The 25,017-nt window shown below is 39.2% G+C and overlaps 1 protein-coding gene across 1 annotated transcript; it reads right to left on the bottom strand.

The window, feature by feature from the left end:
* Window positions 1-5,926: 5,926 nt before the first annotated feature.
* LOC129112697 (myelin regulatory factor-like protein) lies at window positions 5,927-21,618 on the bottom strand. The gene is given in 24 exon segments (XM_054624905.1): window positions 5,927-6,506; window positions 6,899-6,970; window positions 8,302-8,413; window positions 8,504-8,578; window positions 9,416-9,500; window positions 9,731-9,778; window positions 10,021-10,170; window positions 10,557-10,603; window positions 10,925-10,987; window positions 11,095-11,253; window positions 13,980-14,125; window positions 14,859-14,968; window positions 15,070-15,178; window positions 15,800-16,000; window positions 16,090-16,183; window positions 16,256-16,366; window positions 16,911-16,987; window positions 17,493-17,688; window positions 17,812-18,015; window positions 18,829-19,026; window positions 19,028-19,232; window positions 19,562-19,623; window positions 20,105-20,198; window positions 21,546-21,618. Coding segments are annotated over 24 exon segments (2,796 nt in total). The 3' UTR covers window positions 5,927-6,401.
* Window positions 21,619-25,017: the final 3,399 nt, after the last annotated feature.

Here is a 25,017-nt window from a genome sequence, read left to right as displayed (position 1 = left end):
TTTAAAAGAAAAAACGCCCAGATTTTGGTTTTTAGGTCCTTATATGAACTAAATCAAGAAAACAGGATAATTTTATTATTTTTGGGAAAATGTTTAAATACACAAATGTATTTTCTTCAAAACTTAGAATATGAAAAATCCATTTTTTTTGTCATAATTATTTTTCTTTTGTCTTGTAATTTCCTTTAAGTTTGTTATTGTCATTGCTTGCTTTTTGTGTATTCTCTTGAATATGAGATTAAAAATGAAATTAATTGTTTTATCTACTGCAAATAAAACATATACATACACAAAACATATTTTATTGTCATTTAAATACATTTGTTATTAAAAATGTAATGAATAAATGATTAAATTCAATAAGCCAGTGCAGGACATGATGTTTTGTTTAACTTGTGTTTCGTATCAAACAGTCGTGGAAGAAGAAAAGCTACAGAACGTCTACAGAAGGGACCTCGATTCATCAAGTTTACTCTTTTTGTTTATTTCTTTCTTATTAATATAAATTAAGCAATAAAAATACAAACAATTCAGTTAATTTGATGCATTTTTAAAGTAACATTTCATCACAATGATACTTTTACTTTTGAATACAGGACTTTTACTTGTAGTGCAGTATTTCACAGTGTGGCACTGGTACTTTTACTGCAGTAAAGGGTTTTAATACTTCCTCCTCTGCTGCTCATGTTGCACCAAACACTGGATGGCATCAAAACAAGACTTTAAATGAACCATGCAGTTCACAGAGAATCCTGCAGGGGGCGCTCTCAGTCCAATATGAGTGGACAGGAAGCATTTAACCATCATGTTTATCCTTAAGATGCTTTTTGGAAAGAAGTCCAGACTGAAACATGTTGTTCTCTCAGTCTGTATAGACACACATGGCATCAGATCCATCACGGGACGTTTTCTAGTTTGGATTCTGATGTAGAAACGTGTCTTTTTGTACTTAAAGGACTTTAACATGAGGAGAAAATAATGGACGGGGAGGAAATAACATTTATTTTTCAGTTAAAAAACAGCAAAAACATTAATAATTTCAACATTTCATCTCCTCTTCGTCAGGCCCCGCCTCCGGCTTCTGTGATTGGCTGCCTGGACAGGAAGGCAGTAGATGTGCATGGGGAACTTCCTGAAGTAGCTGCTGACCCAGGGTCTGCAGAGGAAACGACATAAAACACCTGAAGTTACCCTGATATAGAATATAGAATATGAAGTACTCGGGCGGAGGGATGCGAGTCGCTGATGTTTACTTGGCGACGCGCTGGCCGAGGCTCAGGTAACACAGGTCTGTTCTCAGGAGCTCCTTCTCCTGCTGACGGAGGAAGTCCACTTCACGCTGCCGACCGGCGTCCTGACGCACCGACTCCCGGAGCTCGGCCTCGATACGACACAACTGAAACACACACACACACACACACACACACTCAATCAATCAATCAATCAATCAGTGTGTAGCCCCGCCCTAAAGCATCCCCTGCTTTATGGTCTGTTTGACTCTAAATGGAGCATCATTTACTAAATGAACATCATGCTGTATTGAAGAAGACTTGAAACTAGAGATTGAGACCATAAACTCATGTTTACAATGTTTACTGAGGGAATAAATCAAGAGAGAAGTAGAGTCATTTTCTCATAGACTTCTATACAACCAGAGGAGTCGCCCCCTGGTGGACAGGAGAGAGAACGCAGCTTTAACACAGGAAGCTTTGACTTTGCAGGTTGATGCGATATCTACATTATAAAACATGTCATTGTACGAAAACAGTCTACAACTACCACTGCTGCTGTATTACAAAATATTAAATAAAACATATATTGTAAATGATATAATTCTGACCTCTAGATGGCGCTGTTTCACCCTCACCTCATGTGAAAGTGTTGATATCGTGTTCTTTTAAAGGTTACCTCCTCCAGCAGACTGCCGTCGTCCTCCAGCGTCCTCTGCTGTTCAGATGGAGACGGAGGCGGGGGATCGGACGGACGCATCACTTCCTGTTGCTCCACCTCGTCCACGCCCGGTTTACCTGCTCCACCCGTCTGCTGCTGGAGGATAGGAGGCAGGAAACAGGTGCTGAGAGAGAGAGAGAGAGAGAGAGAGTGATGGTTCATGTTTCACTTCATCATGTTCATGTTGTAATCCTGTCACCACACACACACACACACACACACACACACACACACACACACACACACACACACACACACACACACACACACACACACACACACACACACACACACACACACACACACACTTTCATATAAACCAGTTTCCATTCAGATTTGTTTACAGTCGGGTCTGATCACAGAAACGTATCCCTGTGCCAAGGTCGTGCTTTGGTCGAGAGTATCACACACACACACACACACACACACACACACACACACACACACACACACACACACACACACACACACACACACACACACACACACACACACACACACACACACACACACACACACACACTGTTATCAGATTGTCATTAAAGAGTTTCCAGTTCCTCTGCAGAGAGCAGATGTTTCCATCAACACGTTTATTGATTCAAATGAAAACTAAACATCACATTTCTAGTGTTTGGATGGTTTTTAGCTGTTATGGGGAAATACTTGTTTTTTGTCGTACCAGGTCCGAATGATAAGAGTGACATAAGAAAACCAGATTATAATAATAAATCCAGTTTTATTCTTTAAATAAGGTTGTGTGTTCATGGTTTCCTCAAAGTCAAATACAACTGGACATTTAGTCTCTAAAGGCGGTGAAAGGATACTTTTTGTGTGCTGGAGAAGTAAAAAGGAAGAAGAACTTTTACTGCAGTTTCATTACTGCAGTTTATAAATACTCTGTAGCAAGTTTTAGTCAAAAAAGACTTTAAAAATATGCTAAAAAATGATATGTACCTCTGAGATGTAGTGATCTAGAAGTGTAAAGTAGCAAATAATGGAAGTACTAAACCAAAGTACCTCAACGACTCCACAGCTGCTCTGTTACCTTTGCTCTCTGCTGTCCGACTCCTCCTGAATCTGAGAGAGATGACGAGCTCCCAGCCTGCACTGCAACACACACACACACACACACACACACACACACACACACACACACACACACACACACACACACACACACACACACACACACACACACACACACACACACACACACACACACACACACAGAGGATTGGGTATCAGTTAATTACATGCTATCAGAAGAGGACAGACGGAAGCCTGGAAGAGACAGTTTCCGTGGTGACAAGAGACATCTGTCCATCAGTCTACGAGCTGACAGACGACACCGCCACACACACACACACACACACACACACACACACACACACACACACACACACACACACACACACACACACACACACACACACACACACACACACACACACACACACACACACACACACACACACACACACACACACACACACACACTGCTGAGTAGAGATTAGTTACCTGTATCAGCTCGGGAACGTTACACCTGGTTTTTGGTTTGTTTGGATTAACTATTTAACTCGGAGATCCATAAAAGTGACTTCAAGGAAAAAAGAAAATTGTGCCATGATTTACACATATGATGTTTTTCAATTTAAAAGATATATTTGCACGTTAAGAAAGTCTCAATTTGCTGGAAGAAATATCATACATATAGCAGACTCTGTAGCTCAAAGCGCTCTACACTGAAGATTAAATAAAAACAGAAAACCTTCCTTTTACAGAAACCATGCAATGTAATATGACATAAAACGCCAGGTGATGCTTTGGATCAAATTATTGGACAGATGAAGGTGTGAGTTGTTATTTATGTTGCATTCATTTTTTTATCAATGCTTTTAACTAAATAATGTAAAGTTTGTGCTGAAATCTAAAGGGTTCATCCTCTGGGGAAATGACTTTGTGGCCTGTTAATAAAGAAACGGATGAACTGAAAATCTATTTTTTTTCCTTGGACATGTAAAAAAAACTAACTTCTATCTTTTTACATTAAAGTCCAAAATATCCAGTTTTTCATCTGAAAACCATAAAAGGAAATTCTGATCTCAAAACTCGATTATAGAACTTTTAGATCGTTTTATAATTTAAGAAATTCACACAGAATCATCCAAATCTGAAACCCCCAAATGAAAAAAAAATGCTTCAACTGTTTTATCTCATAATTAAAGTCCTGCTTGACAAAATTAGATTTCTGTGCATTTAAATGATTCTCTGAAGAGAAAACATTTCTGATATCGCCACTGAAAACTGATCAAGCTCCTTCTGCAGCTTCAAGGATTCCTGTTTTAATAATCCTTTTTAACGCTTTTATTTGTAGCAAATACGTCAATGTAAAGAAAAAAGAAATAAATAAATATATATAAATATTAATTCAAGAATCAAACAGGTTTGTACTCACCGTGTGCTGGACGTCCATCTCTCAGTTTGTCTGTTTCCGTCCTGCAACTTTACCTTCGTCTCTGCAGACGTTTGTCTCTGACACCTAATTAGTTTGGTGTTTCTGCTGCTGCACCTCCTCCACCTGAATTAGTCATCAGTGTGTGTGTGTGTGTGTGTGTGTGTGTGTGTGTGTGTGTGTGTGTGTGTGTGTGTGTGTGTGTGTGTGTGTGTGTGTGTGTGTCTACAGCAGAGGGAGTTCACATGTTAGGAAAACCAACTGTCTCTCCTACAAATTACATTCATATACAGCTTCTATCATTTTTAATTTGCAGTTAAAGAGACAGTGAGGAATTTTAATCTGGTCCTGAACCAGTCTCAGTGTAGTCCTGATCCTCTATAGACCTCCATCAGTAAACGAGACCATCAGAGAGAAGATTGTGTTTCTATAAAGTTATTTTGAATGCCGACACCGACACCACGCTGCTGGAGACCCAGACTGTGTTACTGGACCCTCTGGAGGTGAAGGGAGTCACAGGAGAACCAGAATCAGGACTGAGCGGGTCAGACTGTCAGACCCTGCTGCAGTAAACGAGAGGTTTAAAGGGGCTCTGGTGCTCAGAGACACTACCAGTTTAGTCCACAGGGGGCGCCAGAATCAACACTAAATGAAAGTTCCTCGTGGTAACTTAAAATGACAATATATTTGATATATTTGGCTGCAGTTCCTGCTCCTGGTCTGGGTCGCACCAGGTGCTTGTAAATAGACGAATGTTGCATAAAGTCTTTGTGAGTTCTTAGTAACTACTAGCTAGTTTCAAACTCAGTGGTGGAGGACGTATTCAGATCATTTAATGAAGTAAAATCATCACTGCTGTTGTAGATATACTGCATGTTGAAAGCAGGGCTTTTACCACTCCTGCCAAAAAAGATGATAAAACAGTCTTAAAAGTAAACAGAGAAAAAAACCTAATGAAACACTCACATATTCACCCATTGTACACTGTGGGGACCTGGGACATTTCACAGCGTTGTGGGGACACGCCTTCATTCTGTGGAACAAGGTTTGCTTCTTCGCAAGTTTGGAGTGTTCACTTTGGGATTCACACTTCAGGGTTGAGGTTAGAATCAGGTTTAAAATATGGTCAATATGACAAGCTCTCAATAACAGATGACACTCTCTAGAATGTTTTGTCAAGATAGATGCAATGAGAAATTTTAAAGATACCTCTCTGTTTATTAGTTTTCATTTCACATAATGTAGAGCATTCAGGATTCAGTCACGTTCAGTTCATCTCATAATAAAGATTAGTTCTTTAATTAGTGATCAGTTTTACATTTTGTTTTACTTTTAATATGTACGTTTTACATCTTGTAATTACTGCTTTTTGACCATCGTAAAATGTTCTTCAATTCCTAAATTTTGAAGAAAATCTTTCTTAAGGTTTTGTTGTTTAAGACTAAATTACAAATAAGAGTTGAAGTAAACACAACACAATTTCTGATATCAACATTTAGGCTTTTTTTTTTCTGAATTCTTGCTAAAATATTCAACGTTTTGCTTGGGATTTTGAAACTAATCCCAAATTTCTTCCACACAGGATGAAAATCCCGTTCCATTGGAAAGAGATCAGTACTTCACAGTAAATACACTTTATCAATAAGAATAACTAAAACACAAAAACAGCAAACTAATTCCTTCCAGGCACTTTTCGAACTGAGCAATGCCTCGTCACAGTTTGCATAGGTCGACTGTATACTGTACTCATATTTCCCTTTTCTGTTTTTACTGGCCTGAATACGGTTAAACTCCACTGTAACTCGTCTACTGTGGCAATTACGCAGAACAATCTATCAGCAAAAGTGACGAGTATCACAATAAAAATGAATTTGCAGCTTTAAAAACACGTAAAAGCTAAAGAAATGACTTAATGAAGTCCGATTGTCTTCTTTTGTGCGAACAGCAAATATTTAATATAATTGCATTTAATATATTAATATTATTTAGTTATTTGTCTTTAAATGTGTGTCCGTGAGTCTGTGCAGCGTCTAAAGAAGTGGAAGTGGTAGTCGGTGAAGAGCGCCCCCGCGTAGTTACGGTCGGTACTGCAGTCTGCTTGACCCTGAGAGGGGAGACATGTACAAGCTTATTATTACTTATATTAACATACTAAATACCACAAAATAAAGGCTGTAGAAATATCTATTTTGTATAGTAATGTTATTAAAAGTAAAAGTGACCAATCTGTCGTAGGTTAAAGTAGGAAAGGTACATTTGTTTACAAATGCATAGATTTGTTCCTACTGAAGACAACATACATTCATCATTTCATTATTAAAAGAGGTCACTGTAGTTTAAAAAATAAATAAAAGCAACAAGAGAATAGTGTATAGCATTAGTTGGGGACTATTTTCAGCGGTGGACATTTGGTGCTCTAGAGAGTTTAATAATAATACAAACACGGGTCTTGTGATAATGAAGGCAGAGGACAGGAAACACAATCAAATCTCTTACAGCCACTGTGGAGCGAAAGTGATACGAGCTGTTATGAAGACGAGCGACATGAAGAGGCCATTCATGTTCCCCCTGCAGAGACACACAGATACACAGTCAGCTCTACGCTCATCCAACAACAGATACGTTTAATACAAATCATCACATTCAAGTCCTCTTTGGATTTAAAACACCATTTCATTCAGAGCAAATTCTTAAGGAATGTTATAAAACAAAGTAGACATACACTAAAGATTACTTTCATTTTAAAACCATCTGAATATTATTGTTTGGATTGATGGTCTGGTGCCGTGCAGAAGGTAAAGCATGTTGTATGTTGAGCTAACACGTGTCGCTGTGTGTTTGGTGTCCATGGATTAAAGTGAGCGTAGCTGTGATTAGCATGTCGTTGTCTTGATGTGAGGGAAACCCTGCAACACATCCACTATTCATCAGTGTTTACCCCACACACACTGCATTATTTACTGTAATGGTAACTGAGTTATTGGACTGGAACCTCAGTGACCCTCAAGCCAACAAAGACACACAGAAGTTGATCCAAACACGTCGATGTCTAGTTTTCAACACAGTCAAGCAATGAGGTGCAGTTTGCCTCTATTTTTACAGAAAGCAATTTTCCTTTCATTGTTCATAAAACACAAAGTATGCACTGAAACCTTGTTTTGATGGATGTTCTTAAATCCGTCTGTTAGAATGTTTTTATAGATTGTGATTAAAATTGCCTTTTTTTCCATTTAAAAACTAAAAAATACGTCCCAAATGCATCATTGTTTGTCTTAAACTTCCCAAATGCAAAGTAAACCTGGAGAACATAGCATTCAGTTTTTATGCTCCACATATGTGGAACAAACTCCCAGAAAAGTTAAGAGCTTTACAACTTTAAGTCATTTTAAATCAGTTCAATGTTTGCCGATGTACTAAATAAAAACTGAGCAGTGGTTGTAGAAATATTGAGATATTTAACCCAAATGAAATAAGTATAAAACTAGTCCCTTGCAATTAAAAGTATTGCATTCAAAATCTAGTATCCGCACCAAACCTCTGTAGTATCAGAAGTAAGAGTCTGCAAAATGATTCCACTCAGTGTTGTATATATTTTATATATATATTATGGGAATATTTTTGTTGATGCATTTACATAAGCAGTGTTTTAATTTTGTAAAGATGGAGCTAATTTTAACTACTTAAACGTGTTTTACGTTCTTTTTTTTAATTCTAAGACTTTTGCGGCTTCTCGTGCTTTTTCCTCCTCACTTCAGACAAACATGCTCCTTTACTTTGAACCACGTCAGTATTATCCAGAAACAGCGTATAAACTGACAAAATAAGATGTATTAGTTGAGCTGTGATAGCTCAGAATGTAATCAACCAATCAACAGGTCACGTTGATCAATGACATTTACCTGTGTGTTTGTTGAATATCCGCTCCTAATGACAGTGTTGATATCCAGCAGAGTAGAGCAGGTGGCCGACTCATCGAGGCTGCACAGGTGAACCACCAGCAGCTCTGTGGAGCTACACAGAGATAAAAACAAACATTACAAATATATATATATGTATATAATATATGTCAAAACACAGTTTTTACAGTCGGTCAGCACTTACTTCATGAGCAGCGTGACTCTCATGTTGACTGGAACAAACTGGCTGATGGGAACTCTGAAGGTGTATCTGCCCGGCCTGAAGGAAACACAGTGAAAACCAATCAGCTCACATTCAAACAAGTTGTTATTTACTAACTGAGGGGAAAACTAAGCCCCATATTCAAAAGGTAAAATAAATGAAAGCCAAGAAATTCACATGTTGACTAATATAAGTTAATAATTAGACATTTCTGGCTGCAGTTTAAAACAAACAAGAAAAGTCCCAAGACCTACAGTATATAGGACATTCCTAGAAGCATCTATGTAAATTATCGGGAAAGTAAACAAAGACAGGAGCAGTTATTTGTGTTTGGAGGTTTAGATTGATTGATTTAAAGATCAATTTTCATGAAAGGAAAACTTAAATGTTGACTGTTTTTAAGACTATCAGGGTTATACTAGTAATTCATTGGAATTCATTATTTGCAAGAGTACCAATTGAACAAAATGTTATTTTTTTCCGTATAATTGGAACCAAATTACAAAATGTTTCCCTTCAGGTTTATTTCCAGTCAGTTATTTTCTAGGAAATTACAGGAAGTTAATGAGAACAGGACAATAAAGTGTTGTATACTTTATATAGTCACATTTTCAAATATTTTACTTACAATGGAGTATTTTTACAGAAGAGTATTGCTGCTTTTACTCATTTAAATAATACAAATACCACTGCATATGAAAGTTTATGAGCCAGTTTCTAGGACAGGATTAAAACCTTGCGCTTCATCACAAATCATTGATTAATCATTAATCCTTATTGGCTCTGTATTAGTATTGCTATAATTGTAGCTATTAGCTTTAAGGCTCTGACCATGTGTAGCACACAGATAATACAGTAATTATGGTGTGTTTTTGGTGTGTTTACTTCACTTACCCACATTCGTCTCTCAGGCAGTATTTACTGTCAATCACCTGCTGGTTCTCTTTGATCATGAAAGCATGGATGGTGGTGTTCGTCCCTGATGAAGATAATTATTGAGATACATATTGTTAACAGCATATTGTGAATTACTTCTTTATTTGAGCGAGGACAGAAAGAAGAAAGTATATATATATATATATATATATATATACACAGATATGTATGGATATATGTAGCGTTGTCTGTTACTGTCCGTCTCCTAACATCCAATCAAATTCTCCGAAAGCGTCTTCATGTGTCTGTTTATATGTTTGAGAGAACACTCACAGTCTCTGGCCTTTTTCAGTTCATTATAAAGTTTTTCTTTTCTTCTTTCTGTAGAACAAAAAACACAAAAACACAAAAACACAAAAACACATTCTCATTTGACCTTTCCAACTTTTCCAGCTACAAGTAAACTGACGGACAATGTTGTCCACACAGCGGTTTAGAAGCAGAGTGAATGTATTTGAAGCATGACTTTACATTATGGATGCATATATTTGTTTATTTTCTTAACCTTTTTCATTCATTTTGCCTGCACTGATGTTTATATAATGTACAAAGGAAGCTGTTACCTGTCAGACTAGATGTTTCTTCGGTGGCGGTGATGTTGGAGTCAGTGCTGCCCCCTGCAGGTGGTTCACAGCAGTACACCCGTTCACAGTACAGCAGGTCACAGAAGTCCACGTCTGGAGGCCAGGGGCCCGGTGGAGTGGTGGGTGGGACTGGTAGAGAGAAGTGGGAGTTAACGTTATATAAATGAGCTGTTTCAACCATTCTATTGGCATATTTTTCAAGTTAGCATTGCTGCCAATATATTTGAGGAATTGGATCTTGTGAAAAACATTTAAATGACTCTGGTGCCTTTAATTTTCTTCTGAAATACGACAATTCTGCAAAAGTGCTGCAAAAAGATGTCAGTATGAGAATGTCTGAATGAATGAATCAACTCGTTCACTTATCAATGGACATCATTACATAAGCTGACATCACTTTGGACTCTGGGTTACCTGATTATCTACCTGAACATGATACTAAATAATGATTATTCAGACTGTATTCTCTGTTTAGTGAAGGTAAACACAGTCAGCGTTGTGGAGTTGTGGTGTACCTGTGCTGCTCCAGGCGGTGGGCTGTACAGGAACCGCACTGCCGTTACTAGAAGACAAAAACAATCAGCAAAAACAAACAACACCACACAGAACACAAAAACCATGTTGTAATAAAGCTGCATTGTTATTGTTAATTATGAAAACCCCATAAAGATGTCGAGGCAATGACTCTCAGGATAAAACGCATACGTTTAAATTTACAGAATGGAACAATGGTTTAAAGTTGTGTTACCATGTGGTTGCTAAGAAACTACCAGGGTGTCACCAGGTGGTTGCCATGCGACTGTCATTTGTTGCTCGGTGGTTGCGTTGGTGTTGTTTTGGGACTGTATGTGGTTAGAGTGCTTTTAGTTCATTGTTCTTTTACCTGCTTTCGTCAATGTCTTCGTCCCTCAAATTCATTAAGTACAGAGCGGTGATGAAGATGACACTGCACACAAACACACAAAGCATAATTGTGTTAAATTTATATTTATCTTTCACAATTGTATTTATTATTTCGATGTAGTAAAAACAGGAAGTGACAGCATGCCTCACCAGAAAGCCATGGTGGCCAGCAGGGCGAAGATGCTGACCTTGAGGACTTTGCGGTGCAGACAGTGGCTGTATTTCTGACTCCAGCTTTGTTTCTGAGCGTTCCCAGTCTTAGTGTCATGACTCGTCGTCATCGACACACTGCTGTGTTTCCTGCCTTTCCTGTTGGAGAAAAACACAAGAAGACAAGCTTTTATTCTGAAATCACAGATGAACCCAGTTTACAATCCATCATGTCCACACTTTCAAGTTTTCATTTATATAAATGTCTTTTAAGTCACTATCTATCACCGAATGAGGTAACGCTGTATTGATTGAGCAACTCAGTTGCGAGAAAATGTTTACAATGCATTGCACTTTTCTGCTTACTAAGGGTTACGTTAAATGTCGTCATTTTTGATCAAAAAATATGTTTCTTAAAAATGTTTCATATTAGCCTTGTCACAATGTCACGTTGTTAATGTTGTTAAACGATGTTACGTCACAACATTGTAATGCTACATAACACCGTAATCACGTTGTAACGCAACGTCACATCGTTACGTAAAAATGTAACATCGTGACGTAACATCGTGACATAACATCGTGACATCGACATTGTGACTCGACATCGTGACGCATCATGACGTAACATCGTGACGTAACATCGTGACATCGTGACGCGACATCGTGGACGTACATCGCCGTAACATCGTGACGCGACATCGTGACGCGACATCGTGAACATCATGCGACATCGTGACGCATCATCATGACCAACATCATGACGTGACGCGAACATCACATCGTGACGCGACATCGTGACGCAACATCGTGAACATCAACAACAATCGTGACTAACATCATGAACATCGTGACTAACATCGTGACTCAACATCATGACGTAACATCGTGACTCAACATCGTGACCTAACATCGTGACTCAACATCGTGACCTAACATCGTGACCTAACATCGTGACTTAACAACATACATTGTAACAAAACTACCCTAGTTAAGACCCAAGTGGACTTTCATAGGTAACGTTACTTAGGAGCATAACTAGCATAAATAGATAACATTTCATTTTGGTGACACATTACACATTTTCTTTTTAATATACACATTCAACGTATCCGTGTTTTGCAGAAATGTACAAAGTCAACATTTTCCATGATGACTGGACTGGATTGAGTCATAGTTGCATTTGCACTATTACACACTTGGTGTCTGTAGCTACATTTCCAGGACTCCGGACTCTGTTTTAATCTCTGGGAACCAAAAACACTTCTGCAATTACCGCTTATCACCACAGGTGCCGCCAAAGACAACAAAACAGGGACCTTTGAGATTGTAACTTTAGAAACAGTTTTATAATCACTAATAAGGTCAACACTCCATTAATCTCAGTCAGTGCCCTTGAGCACAGTTCAGCTGTTATCCTACTGTATTTTCTACCAACCTTCCTCCTGGAATTATGACTCAGTTAGTCATGTATACATTTCCCACAATGCCTTTCAACAAGAAACAGACAATGGGCAGAACCACAGCACAGTAAATGACCAGTTTTTGAGGCTTCATGACTTTTTTTCTTTTAGCTAAAGTGAATTCCTTAAAGTCTTTTACGGCTGCAGCTCCACCTTCTCAGTAGCCTTCAGAGACTCAGTCGGCCTTGAACTGTGATGAACTGATAACACAGGGATGCTGCTGTTATGTAACACACACACACACACACACACACACACACACACACACACACACACACACACACACACACACACACACACACACACACACACACACACACACACACACACACACACACACACACACACACACACACACACACACACACACACACACTTAATCAGTACTGTTCCAACCTGAACTGCACTCACAAACAGACTATATGGAGTTTTGCCTTTATTTTACAGTTACTGAGAAAAACATATCATGTTAAGCTAATTATTGGCACTTGATTGATTTGTTTTATATACGAGGACATTAATTATAAAGCTAGCTGTTCTTTTGTAATTAAATCCCGTTCAGCAGTCAAACTAATGCTACATTGTTCTTTTCATTTATTGTATTTTTAATTAACTAAAATAAAGAAGAGAATGTCTGAAGATTTATAAAGTAATAGGTGGAGTTATAATGGAGGGAAACAAGTGAAAATGTTTCACAGTTACTGAATTATTTTGGCCCCAACTATTTTTTATATAATAATATTTCTGACATCAACTCATTATTCGGACTAGCCATCCTTCCTAGCTATAGCCAGCTAAATGCTGTTAACATTGGTAATGAACTCTTTTTCTGGTTTTCTTTGTGTTCGTTGTGTTAAACAAATGAAAGGCATTTATAATTATCTTTATTAATATCATTTTTTTAACTTTGTTTTAAAATTTTATTTTAGGTCTCATTTTTCTTTTTCTTTTTCTTTCTTTCTTTATTCATTTATTTAAATATCTTTTATTTTTATTTTTATTACTGTTGTTTTTTTCAGCTGGATGTTTTTTTGCAGTTTGCTTAATAAGCCAAGGTATCCATCATTTTCTCAACATGACCACAAACTAAAGCTCAATAGGGTCCTTTTGACTTTTTATCCACTATAACATGAATAAATGAATAAATGAATAAATGAATAAATGAGTAAATTAATAAATGAATAAAATGAATGAATGGATGAATAAATGAATGAATAAGAATGGATGAACAGATGAATGGATGAACAGATGAATGAATGGATGAACAGATGAACGGATGAACAGATGAATGGATGAATGGATGAATGGATGAATGGATGAATGGATGAACAGATGAATGGATGAACAGATGAATGGATGAATGGATGAATGGATGAATGGATGAACAGATGAACAGATGAATGGATGAATGGATGAATGTACCCGCTGGAGCGCAGGCTGCCTGTCAGACTCTTCAGCTTTGCCAGTCGGCGGTTCCAGACCTCCAGCTCGTTGATCCGAGTCTCCAGGTTGTCGGTGAGCTTGGACAGCTGCTGCACCGCCCCGACGTTCTCCATGAAGATCTGCTCCTGGAGGACGAGGAGGAGGAGGACGAGGAGGAGGAGGAGGAGGAGGAGGAGGAGGAGGAGGGGGGAGAGGAAGATTATGATGAAGAGGAAAGAATCAGAGGAAATACAGTTTCTACACAAATTCTTTGTCAACTACAAAGAACAATATTATTTCTGTTTCCAGTGAGATTCTGATGTTTCTTCATATTCAATTTAAAATCCCATTAGGTTTGGTAGCATGCTTGTTGCTAAGGCTCATGGGAGCTGTAGTTGTTTAGGAGTAAACTTGTATCTTTAGCCAATAGCCTTTTATCTGATAATATGTACCAAAAGTGCCAAAATAATTAGATTTTAAACCAAGAAAATATACAAATAACTAGTCGGTTAAATTATTGGTTGGTGGGCGGAAAATTAATGGGCAACACTTTTTATAATGAAAGTCATTTATCAAACATCTTCTGTTTCCAGCTGCTGATTTTCTCTGTTTCATGTCGTTGTACATTAAATATATTTTGGTTTTGGACTGATGGACATTTGAAGACACCATTTTCTTTTTTTAATCATTTCTGATATTTTATAGACTAAAAAATGAATTGATGCAAAGAAGTAATAGATATTAAAAAACATAAGATCTTCACGTCTCTGGCAAACAGTTTTGATATTATTTAAATTATCCTTTTCCGAATACCAACAGAGACAAACACATCAGAGGGAGGAGGCAGGAAGAAGAAGAAGAGGAAGAGGAGGAGTTTACTTTGTCCACCATGAGGAAGTTATGAATCTTCTCTCCGTCCGAACAGGAAACGTCTCCGACCTCCGTCACCGCCGACGGCAGCAGCTCCTTCACCTCCTGAGCGATTATACCTGAAACATCACGTTTCATTTAAAAATAATCACTCACCTGGTACAATGAATAAATAACAGTTTCAATATTTATATAAAGTTTAAATAGCGCGTCTGGTCACCTGTCTGGTGGGTGTGGTCTATCCCCATGGTGGAGGCAAACTCTGGTTTATAATCAAACTCAACTATTCTCATCTGAGTGATTCTCTTCAGCTGCTGCTCAGAGTCCACCTGGAAAACAAACACACACGAGCACATTTTTTAAGGGTTTGACGGTTAAAAGCAGAATCAGAAAACTACGAAAATAGAGTTTGAGTTGTAAAATAACTTCCACTAGAGGGCACCAAAGCATGAAGTTATACCATTTTGTGTCTTTAAAATAGTCTCAAGTTTCAGTTGATTTGCAAAAGAAATGAATTTGCAACTCAATTAGGTAATATGAGATTGAAACACACAAATAATATTCAAGTAAAAGTAACACCGCCATGTTTCTACAGTAGCCCAGAACGGACAAACCAAACACTGACTCTAGAGAGAGACTTTCACATTTTTACTTCCCTGAAGGCCACCGTAGTTTCTCGTTTGGAAAAAGAAAGGATATTCAGCTGGATGCAATTTGCAACTTTACCACTAGATGTCACTAAATCACACACACTGTTCCTTTGAAAAGGTGTAATATCTAACTTTTCTGCATTAAAATGTCTCAAAACAACCAGACCTATGTTATATATATTTGTTGAATTGTGTACTTTAATTATTGGAAAAGGTTTCCCCTGATTATTACTTTACGACGTCACCAAACTCTGTCTTTTGTGACATATTGTTGGTTTCAGTGATATGACGCCATCTTACCTCCTGTATGTTTTCCTTGGCGCGGCGGTCGGACGGCTGCATGACGGCGCCCATCACCTTGGCGTTGCCGCAGACGACCAACGCCTCATCGGGGGAGTCGGTGTTGATGCCCACGCGGCCCTGACAGACCACGGCGTCCTGCACCGCCCCGCGCTGCCACAGGGCGTCCCCGTCCATCTCGAACTGACCCGGGTTAGAGGCCTGCGGAGGGGAGGGGCTACAGTTTTATAAATCAGAAGCAGATGATTTTGTAGTTTATAGTTCATTGGTTTCGTAGTCGGTGTTGTTACCCTGACGATGATTCTCTCCGACACCAAAGCTGTGAGGAGGAACGTCTCGTCTCCTTTCACGGCAGCGTACAGACCAACCACCATCTGAAAATATCTACAAACATCACACGCAGTGAGCATGTAGCTCTGCCTGTTCATTCGTTCATTCATAAAGTCACTCACTCACCTCTGGTCAGGGTTGGGTTTTCCTTTCTTCCTCATGTTGTTGGACGTCGTCTCGCTGAAGTGCAGCCGTCCGAGCGTTACCTTGGTGATTTTGCCGCTGGGCAGACTGACCCTAGTGAAAAAAAGTTTATTGTAAAATATTTAAATCTTTAACACTTAAAACAAAAGCTACTGGTGAACAATTCAAATTTCAAGATACGACTGTGATAAACGTATGCTTTTGAGTGCAGTGAGAAAGAGCTCATTCATCTCTAGTGTCGACCTGTCAATCAGTGTGTAGCCCCGCCCTAAAGCATCCCCTGCTTTATGGTCTATTTGACTCTAAACAGACCATAATTTACTAAATGAACATCATGCTGTATTGAAGAAGACTTGAAACTAGAGATTGAGACCATAAACTCATGTTTACAATGTTTACTGAGGGAATAAATCAAGAGAGAAGTAGAGTCATTTTCTCATAGACTTCTATACAACCAGAGGAGTCGCCCCCTGGTGGACAGTAGAGAGAATGCAAGTTTAAAAACACTTCCGCATCCGCTTCACTGAATCGGAGGTTGACACCTGGACTGACCTGACAAATGTCAGTCCTAAACTTTATTAAACTGGATTATATTTGAACTACTGGTGCATGAAGGAATGCTACATCCGTAATCTACCTGACTGGGTTGAATGGCTTCTTGCTGCGGTCGGGCTGAGATTGCTCAATGGTCACCTGGTGGCTCGGAGATTCCAGCTGTGAGGAGCGAGACAAACAGGTATCAAACAGAGTAAATACTGAATACCCCCAGGCGGAGTCAGTCCGACATTTTCAGAAAAACATCTTGTAGGCGTTGATGGGTTTGTCAAGAAATGGAACGCTGCATAGTACCCAGTTCATCTCAGAACCAGTTGGGTTTTGTTAATGGTAGAGTTGGGACTTACAACAACACTGTTGATCTGCAAGTAAGTCTAATGCTCTCTGCTGCTAGGCTAGCAAAGTCCCGCTGCTTTCAGTGTTTGTGCTAAACTGTTCTTAATATTTTCCGGACCAATTTCTGCAATGGAACCAAAACTGAAACTGATATGGATCTTCCTTTTGGGAATTGTACTGAATGTGCTGTTTTTAAGGTGAAGTCCTGGATGTTTTCTTACGTCTTTCATCAAAGCATGAAAGCAAACTGAATTGTGAGATTAGCATATATTATCTTAAATCATAAACACACACTTTTTTTATATTTTGCTAGTCTCTTTTTACGAACCTTGACCCCGAAAACTTTTATCTGGAAGTGGTCAACCTGCTGCGGCCCGCTAGGCATTCTGATGTATTTTGGTTCTGCAGCAACGCCGATGTGAACGGTGACCTGGAAGTGGTTCTTCTTCTGGCAGACGAAGGCCTCGTCAGCTGTGGAGTAGTTGAAGCCTTTATCCGTGTCGACGTGGTAGGCAGGAGGAGACCTGGAAGCACAGAAGAAGAAGGAGTCATTCCTGCTCCTTTGTGCAGCTGCTTGGTGTACGATTTTAAATTAAAACCACTGATTCAGTGTTTAGTGATTCAGTGTTTAGTGTTTCAATACTCACATTGTCTGATAGCTGCCGTCGTACGAGGTGATCCAATGTTCCAGCCTGTAGTGTTCCCATGTTAGAAGCTGGTAGGATCCAAAAATGCTGATGCCGTTCCCTACACTGCCACCTTGAGTCCCGTCACCTTCACTGCAGGTGGCTTCCATTTCTGCCGACGGTTCCTCAGACTCAGATCTCCTCCTCTTTTTATTCTCTGGGGAGCTGAAGCAGGATGAGACTGAACTCAGAACAAACAACCAATCACTGAGTGACTGAGTCACAATAGTGTTTATCAAAACAGTTTAATGTGAGGGAATCTGAAAGCCAGTTTTTACCTCATTGTGTCAGGTACAAATATGAATATGATGACTGTCATGACATGAAATGTGATAATTGACCAAACAAGATAAGTTGGATATCATGGTGCCACAATGCACATGTTTGGTTCCACTACTGTTTTCTGTTTACATACTTCCACTCTATATTATCTGCAAATGTGATTACATCTGTATGCTGATGACACCACTTTGTATGTTTTCATGACACCTGGTGACAGCGGCAGTCTTTTATTCCCATTTCGACAACTATAATTTCATGTATTCCTGTTCATGCAAGAGTGCAATCCACTTATTTTAGCCTCCCTACACTTGCGACCAGTTTACTGCAAAATTGATTAAAAATGTGACGTTGTAGGCGACGTCCAAAATACATATGTGAACTCTTGTCCCATTATGAACTGGACCATTACTTGAGGTTCCTTGGTCAGTAGCTAGAGTCTAGATCTAGAAGCTTCAATGTTGAGGCTCCTCATCTTTAGGTTGCCTTTTTAGAGGAACCTAGACTACTACTATCAGTGTCGAGTTCCTTTTTTTATGACATATTTCTTCAGCCACTCAAATGTTACAATTTCCTGCCTGTTATCACCAGCTGTAGTTTAGAAACCAGAACAGAAACTTGCAGAATATAAAAATGACAAAGTGTAATAATAGTAATGACTGAAAGCCACAAAACAGACAGTGCTGGAGGTTTGCTTACCAGGTGTGCAGCGATGAGGTGGAGCCCAGCAGGTAGGCTGAAGGGGGCGTGGCTAAACTTGGGACCAGGCCCGGACCGGCGCTGGGCGTGACGTAGCCGTTGGAGGGAGGCATTGGTGGGGAAGGAGGTGTGGGAGGAGTGTAAACCTGAGGGCAGCTCTCCGGACTCAAGTAGTGTGTGTGTTCAGGTGAGTGGTGTGTGGGGGTGCAGCGGAGCAGGTGAGGTCCCAGACCTAATGTAAGTGTTTGTGAGGCCCAAAGTGTGGAGCTGATCGTGGGTGAGCAGCTCATGGTGGGCGGGGACGGGGCCTCGGTTCTTAAAGCGACAGGACGACGAGGGCGCGGGCCGTTGTGTTGGCGGGATGGTCTGCTGGTTGGACAAATAGGACGCCTCATAGTGCAAGTCTGCCAATCAGGGAAGTAGATTGTGTTAATTTCTTTAGTCAAAACCAATTCAAAACAAAGGCATAATCAGACCAGCATTTAAAGCAGAATTTTGGACAGAAATCAATAAATTTCAAAGGAGAGGCTGCCATCTGTAGAGATGTTCATAGAGATGTTCATAGAGACGTAAAGTTAATCTTCGAGAAGCTTTTCGTGTAGAGTTCAACTTTAGCAAACTTTTTTATGTGGATTTGAGCTGAAATGTATAAACCATGTTGACAGTGCTGACCTAAAATCGATAAAAAGACAATGTTATTTTATTAAACTTGTCCTGCAGCTGTGAACAGTACCTGGTATCTGTGCAGGTGAACAGGCCTCCGAGCTCGAGTCAGGAGGAGACTCAGGGAGCATGCTGGGAAACATAAACAAACACATAAATAACAAATAAAAGAAAATGCTAACACATCAACAGTGTGGAGAATCTGGTGACCCAAGAATTCGTCAGCTGGAAGCTTGCAGACAGAATATAGTATTTCTTTCAATTGTTTTCTCAGTTCTAATTCCATAGAAAGCTTCATTTTTCATCTTATGTAGTTCTAATGAAATCTCCTCTTTCTGCAAACAGCTTTCTTTATTTACAACCGTCCATCAGCTGATAACCAACGAGGTCAAGGCTGTTTGTGTGTGTGTGATATAACAGCATGTGTGTCTAGGAATGAAGACGTTGGTTTCCTGTTCCTACTACCGTTACTCCTAATACCTCTTCTAGTTTTAGTATAAACTATGTTCTTAAGTAAAACATAATAACATCAAACATAAATAACTACATGTGTAAAGGACTTTGTAGGAGCTTTGCTGAGGATAAAAAAATTATAAAAACAAAAAAATCTTACAAGCTGTTGGGGTCCATGTCATTGCTGAGGTACCGCTCCAGGATGCTCGTATCCACGGCGACAGAGCTGTCCAACACACCACTCACATCCTGACCTGCACACACACGGATCAATTTTAGCATAAAAGTGTCTAAATGTGTTCTTTAAATTACACGTTTTACAGACATGAACCCTTACCATAACCCAGACAATTATAACTTCCTCAAGGAACTAAACCTCCCTACAAACCTCTGACACCTTTTCCTCAAAGACCACTACCTTAAGGACAACATGGAGACACATTTCTGCCTCCATGACTGGTGGAACAACTTCAAGGACAACTTGAGTCTTCTTAAGAACCTCTTAAACATTCTTGGACCAGTAAAACCTCCTCTAGAATTCCTTAAATCTCCATAAGGAACACTTGAATCTGTTCAAGCACCAGTGGAACCTCTTTGTCCAGAAGAACTTCCTTGAGAACCTCTTCAAGGTCAGTACTTCACTCACTTAAACCTCACTTGAACCTTCTCAATAACCCATGGAACCTCTTTCTCAACACCCACTATAAACCACCTCAAGAACCATGAAGTACTTCTCAAGGACCCATGGTACCTTCCCACGGGAATCCTTGGCAACCCCTGGAACTATCTCACAGACACAAAGGAGCTCCTCAAGGATAGCTAGAACCTAATCCAGGATCTGTGGAACCTTATTAAAGACCACTTCAACATTTTAAAAGGACCACTCAAACCAATTTAGAGACGACAACATCATCTCAAAGACAATTAGAGCATGCACTGACCATTGTACTGTCCTCTTCAGATCCAGTAGAACATTTTCAAGGGGCCCAACAAGGTCCACAAGAACTACCTCCTCTAGGACCAATATGACCTTGAACCACTTCCAGGACAACCTGAATCTCCTTAGAACCCCTCAGCCCTTCTTAAGGACCAGGAGAACCTCCTCTAGGATTCCTGAAACCTCCAGTAGGACCACTTGAACCCCTCAAAGGACCAGTGAGATTTCCTTCTACTCATGGAACATGGACTCCCCTCTTCAAGGACTAAAATAACCTTTTTAAGGAGCCCACTGAGATCCACACGAAATACCTGAAGGACTCCTTGAACGTTCTAAAGGATCCTTGGAACCACTTCAAGATCCTGAATGCCACATGAATCCCTCTAATGAGTCTTGGATCCTCTTCAGGAAGCAAAGATTTACTTCAATGACCACAACAACCTTGTTCACCTTCTGAAGGACTCCTGGAAGCTTGGGATAGCCTCATTAAAAAACAACAATTAAGATCCTTAAGAAGCTGTTTCTTCCTGTGCAGGCTTGACAGAAATAGAACTGGACCAGTGTGCTTCAAGATTTAAAGTCTATAAAGTACTTTCTATGTGATCAGGTCCATTAAACGGTTGATTATCTTAACTGGATGAGGTGACGTTATGAGGCTGCTCACCACTGAAGAACTGCTGCAGCGCCTCGTTCTCTCCCAGCACCTGGAGCGGCAGCCGGCCTGCTGCAGGCTCCATGCTGCCCAGCAGGAGGCGCTGCAGCCGGGGAGTGAGGACGGATCGGGAGGGCCCCTGATGGAGCTGAGGACAGAAAATGTGGATAGAAATTAAAATTAAAATTAAAATTAAAGGACAGAGGACAGAAAATGTGTATAAAAAAATGATAAATAAATGATAAAAAAAAGAAAAGATAATTGCAATTATTGAATAAAGACTTTTGGAATATTTACATTTGATGTTGGTGACGTGACGTTGCAGCGTTAAAACATTTTTAAGCATTTTGTAGCTTCAGGGAGCGTTTGATAAAAAAATACACCACATTGTGAGCAAAACATCTGTCTGAAATTCTGACTGCATCCTGCTGCGTATGATGAACAAACATGGAGACACTAGCAGATTTTCTTGTGTGTGTTTAGTTCAGCTTGCACTAATAAAACACAATAACAGAATTGAAACTGATGGGTCAATATTTATCAAGAAGCTGCAGGATTATACAAGAGACCTCCCAAAAAACTGAGGAAAAGAAAACACAAATCTTCAGCATAATTGCAACACAAACAAACCAATAACGAATGATTTTTATACTGTTGTGGTTTCAATGTGGACATTTCTGGCTTTGAGGATATCAGTGTCTGTATTCTGGCTGCACAGCTTTTATACTTGTTATAGGAAATCAGGTTCAGCTTCCAAAATTTGAACCAAATCTAACACTTAAAAAGCTAAAATGTCCGTAGTTACGCAGACATATTTGTCAAACACACCTGTCCGTCTCTCCAAGATGGCCGGCAGTCAGTCGATCAGTCAGTTTCTAGGAGAAGCTCGTCTTCAGGTACAATCCATCTGTTATTAGAGTCAGATATTTAATCGCACAGGTCCTCCAAATGTGACAGGTCTCTTCTTCTGTGGTTTTAAGTTGTGAAATTACCTTTTGGAGATGAATTCTTCTTCTTGTTGTTTGTGGCGCCTGTGGATCGTCTCTGTCCTTCTGGACTTTGAGCTTTGAACAGGAAAAGGTAAAAGACATTCACACACCTGATGCAGGCTTACAACACACCTGTGTGTGTGTGTGTGTGTGTGTGTGTGTGTGTGTGTGTGTGTGTGTGTGTGTGTGTGTGTGTGTGTGTGTGTGTGTGTGTGTGTGTGTGTGTGATGAGGCCATAAACCATCCTACCGGAGGTGCACACACATATACACACACACACACACACACACACACACACACACACACACACACACACACACACACACACACACACACACACACACACACACACACACACACATGTTTTGCTACACTTGTGAGGACCATCATTGACATCCATTCATTCCCAACCTTCAAACTCTGAAACCTTAAAGGAAAAAAGAAACATTTTGGGGAAAACCAGTTGACACCAGTCTAATGTATGTACGGTAAATATGAAGCTACAGCCAGCAGACGATTAGCTTAGCTTAGCATAAAGACTGGAAACAGAGGGAAACAGCTAGCTTGGCAAAAAGGTAACAGAATCATAATATCTGTAATTACTTCAATCTTACAATTTACTTAACAAAAGAAATAAGCAAAACATATGACAATGTGTGAGAAAGACTACTTCCACATGTTTCATACCTTCACAACATATTTGTATAAGCGTGCATTGATCTCTTCATACATGTACATTGTACATTGTTGTATTGGATGAAGGTAAATGGTCCTCTCATGGGTTAAAACTGGTCCTCATAAAGATAGAAGAACTAAACACAAACACACCTCCAGGAGTGTATCTGTTGTACATCATGAGTAAATACTCGCCGTCCTCCACACACGATGTGTAGAAAAAGGACGAAGTTCCTCATTTATCCAGCAGAAGGAGCTGAAGACACAAAATCAATAACAGTTGACGGGATGTTTGAAGAACCTCATTCTGATAAATGAATCACATCTACGGGGTTGTTGGAGGTGTGAAGTGTCCTGGAAGTCTAAGATGCATACGACATATACTTTACATATTCAAACAAAACTGCAATATTTATGGTTTTGATGGTGACATTTGTTGAAAATATGAGAAAACCATCACAGGGCTTGATTTGTAATATAGTTATCCAATGTGTTCATTGCACAAGAATCAATGTACTTATTTCACTCAAATCAATGGTTTTTCTTTGCACTATAATGAATGTAATTCTCGCACTAGAATCAAAGTATTTATTGCACCAAAATCTCTGCAATTATTGCCCCATAACAAATGCATTTATAGAACCCTAATCAATTCAATTATCGCACAAGAATCAATGTAATTCTTGCACTAGAATCAAAGTAATTGTGCAATATAATTCATGTATTTATAGCTCTATAAACAATGTAATTATTGGACAAGAATCAATGTTACCATTTGACTATAAACAATGTAATTATTGCACTTGAATAAATGTAATTCTAGTGCTATTATGTATGTATGTATCTGTGAATGTATCTATATATCTTTGTATCTCTCTAGTTTTTTCCCTTTATTCAACTTTAAATGTGCATTTACCTTCTGTTAATCTTATTCATGTAAACAACATACTGTACCATCATTCAGCCTGCAGGTGGTGATGCAGACTGTTTAATGAGTAATTGTGGATTTGAGTTTATGAATGATAAAATAAAAACCTTTTGCTGTCAAACAAAAATGAAGAATACCAGTAAAATAATCTCAGAAGTATTGTCTTTGAAGTATATATATATTTACCTTTTACTGAAGGTAATCATATGATAAATTATCAGATAATATTAAATGTTAAATCACATAATTAAAAAACATAATTCCAGATTAGTTTAGTTTCTCCATCTGTCCAGCAGGTGGAGCTACAGGACAACCCTCATGGGTCTTATTCCACATTCAAAAAAATGTATTTACAGACAGAAGAGAAGTTTGGTTTCTGCAAACTTCAGGCAGATCATATACAAATAATAAAGAAACGGCAGTCAAGCGAAACCGTTTGATAAATCAGAGATATAATCTTCATAACAGTGAACCAGCACCAGTCAGAGGAAGTCTGATGGGACATGTTGGAGCTTTTAACAACATGTGATTGTTTAACAGCTTTGGCAGCATCTAATGACACTGTGGCATATTGTTCAGGTGTAGAAAAAACAAGACCTCCACAGCAAAATATGTTGTTTGTCACTGATCAGGGTTTGGTGATAACTGATGTTTCTGTCCACTTGTTTACAGCAGAATCAGGCTGTGCTTGTTTTCACCTCCAGCAGTTACAGATCAACATGATGATTCATCAAACGTCTTTGTGTTTGTGCCACCTGATGAATGTAAGTCATAGATCCTCTCTGTTTTGGCTCTGTTTTTGGTCTCCACCACGCCCTGACAGAAATATCTTTCTCTTTAGCTGCTTTAAGCTGATAAAGGATGAACTGAAAGTCGCTCAGTGAAGATGAGA

Source organism: Anoplopoma fimbria, chromosome 23 (assembly GCF_027596085.1).
Source record: "Anoplopoma fimbria isolate UVic2021 breed Golden Eagle Sablefish chromosome 23, Afim_UVic_2022, whole genome shotgun sequence".
Lineage (NCBI taxonomy): Eukaryota > Metazoa > Chordata > Actinopteri > Perciformes > Anoplopomatidae > Anoplopoma > Anoplopoma fimbria.
This window is presented reverse-complemented; position numbering and strand designations above follow the sequence as displayed.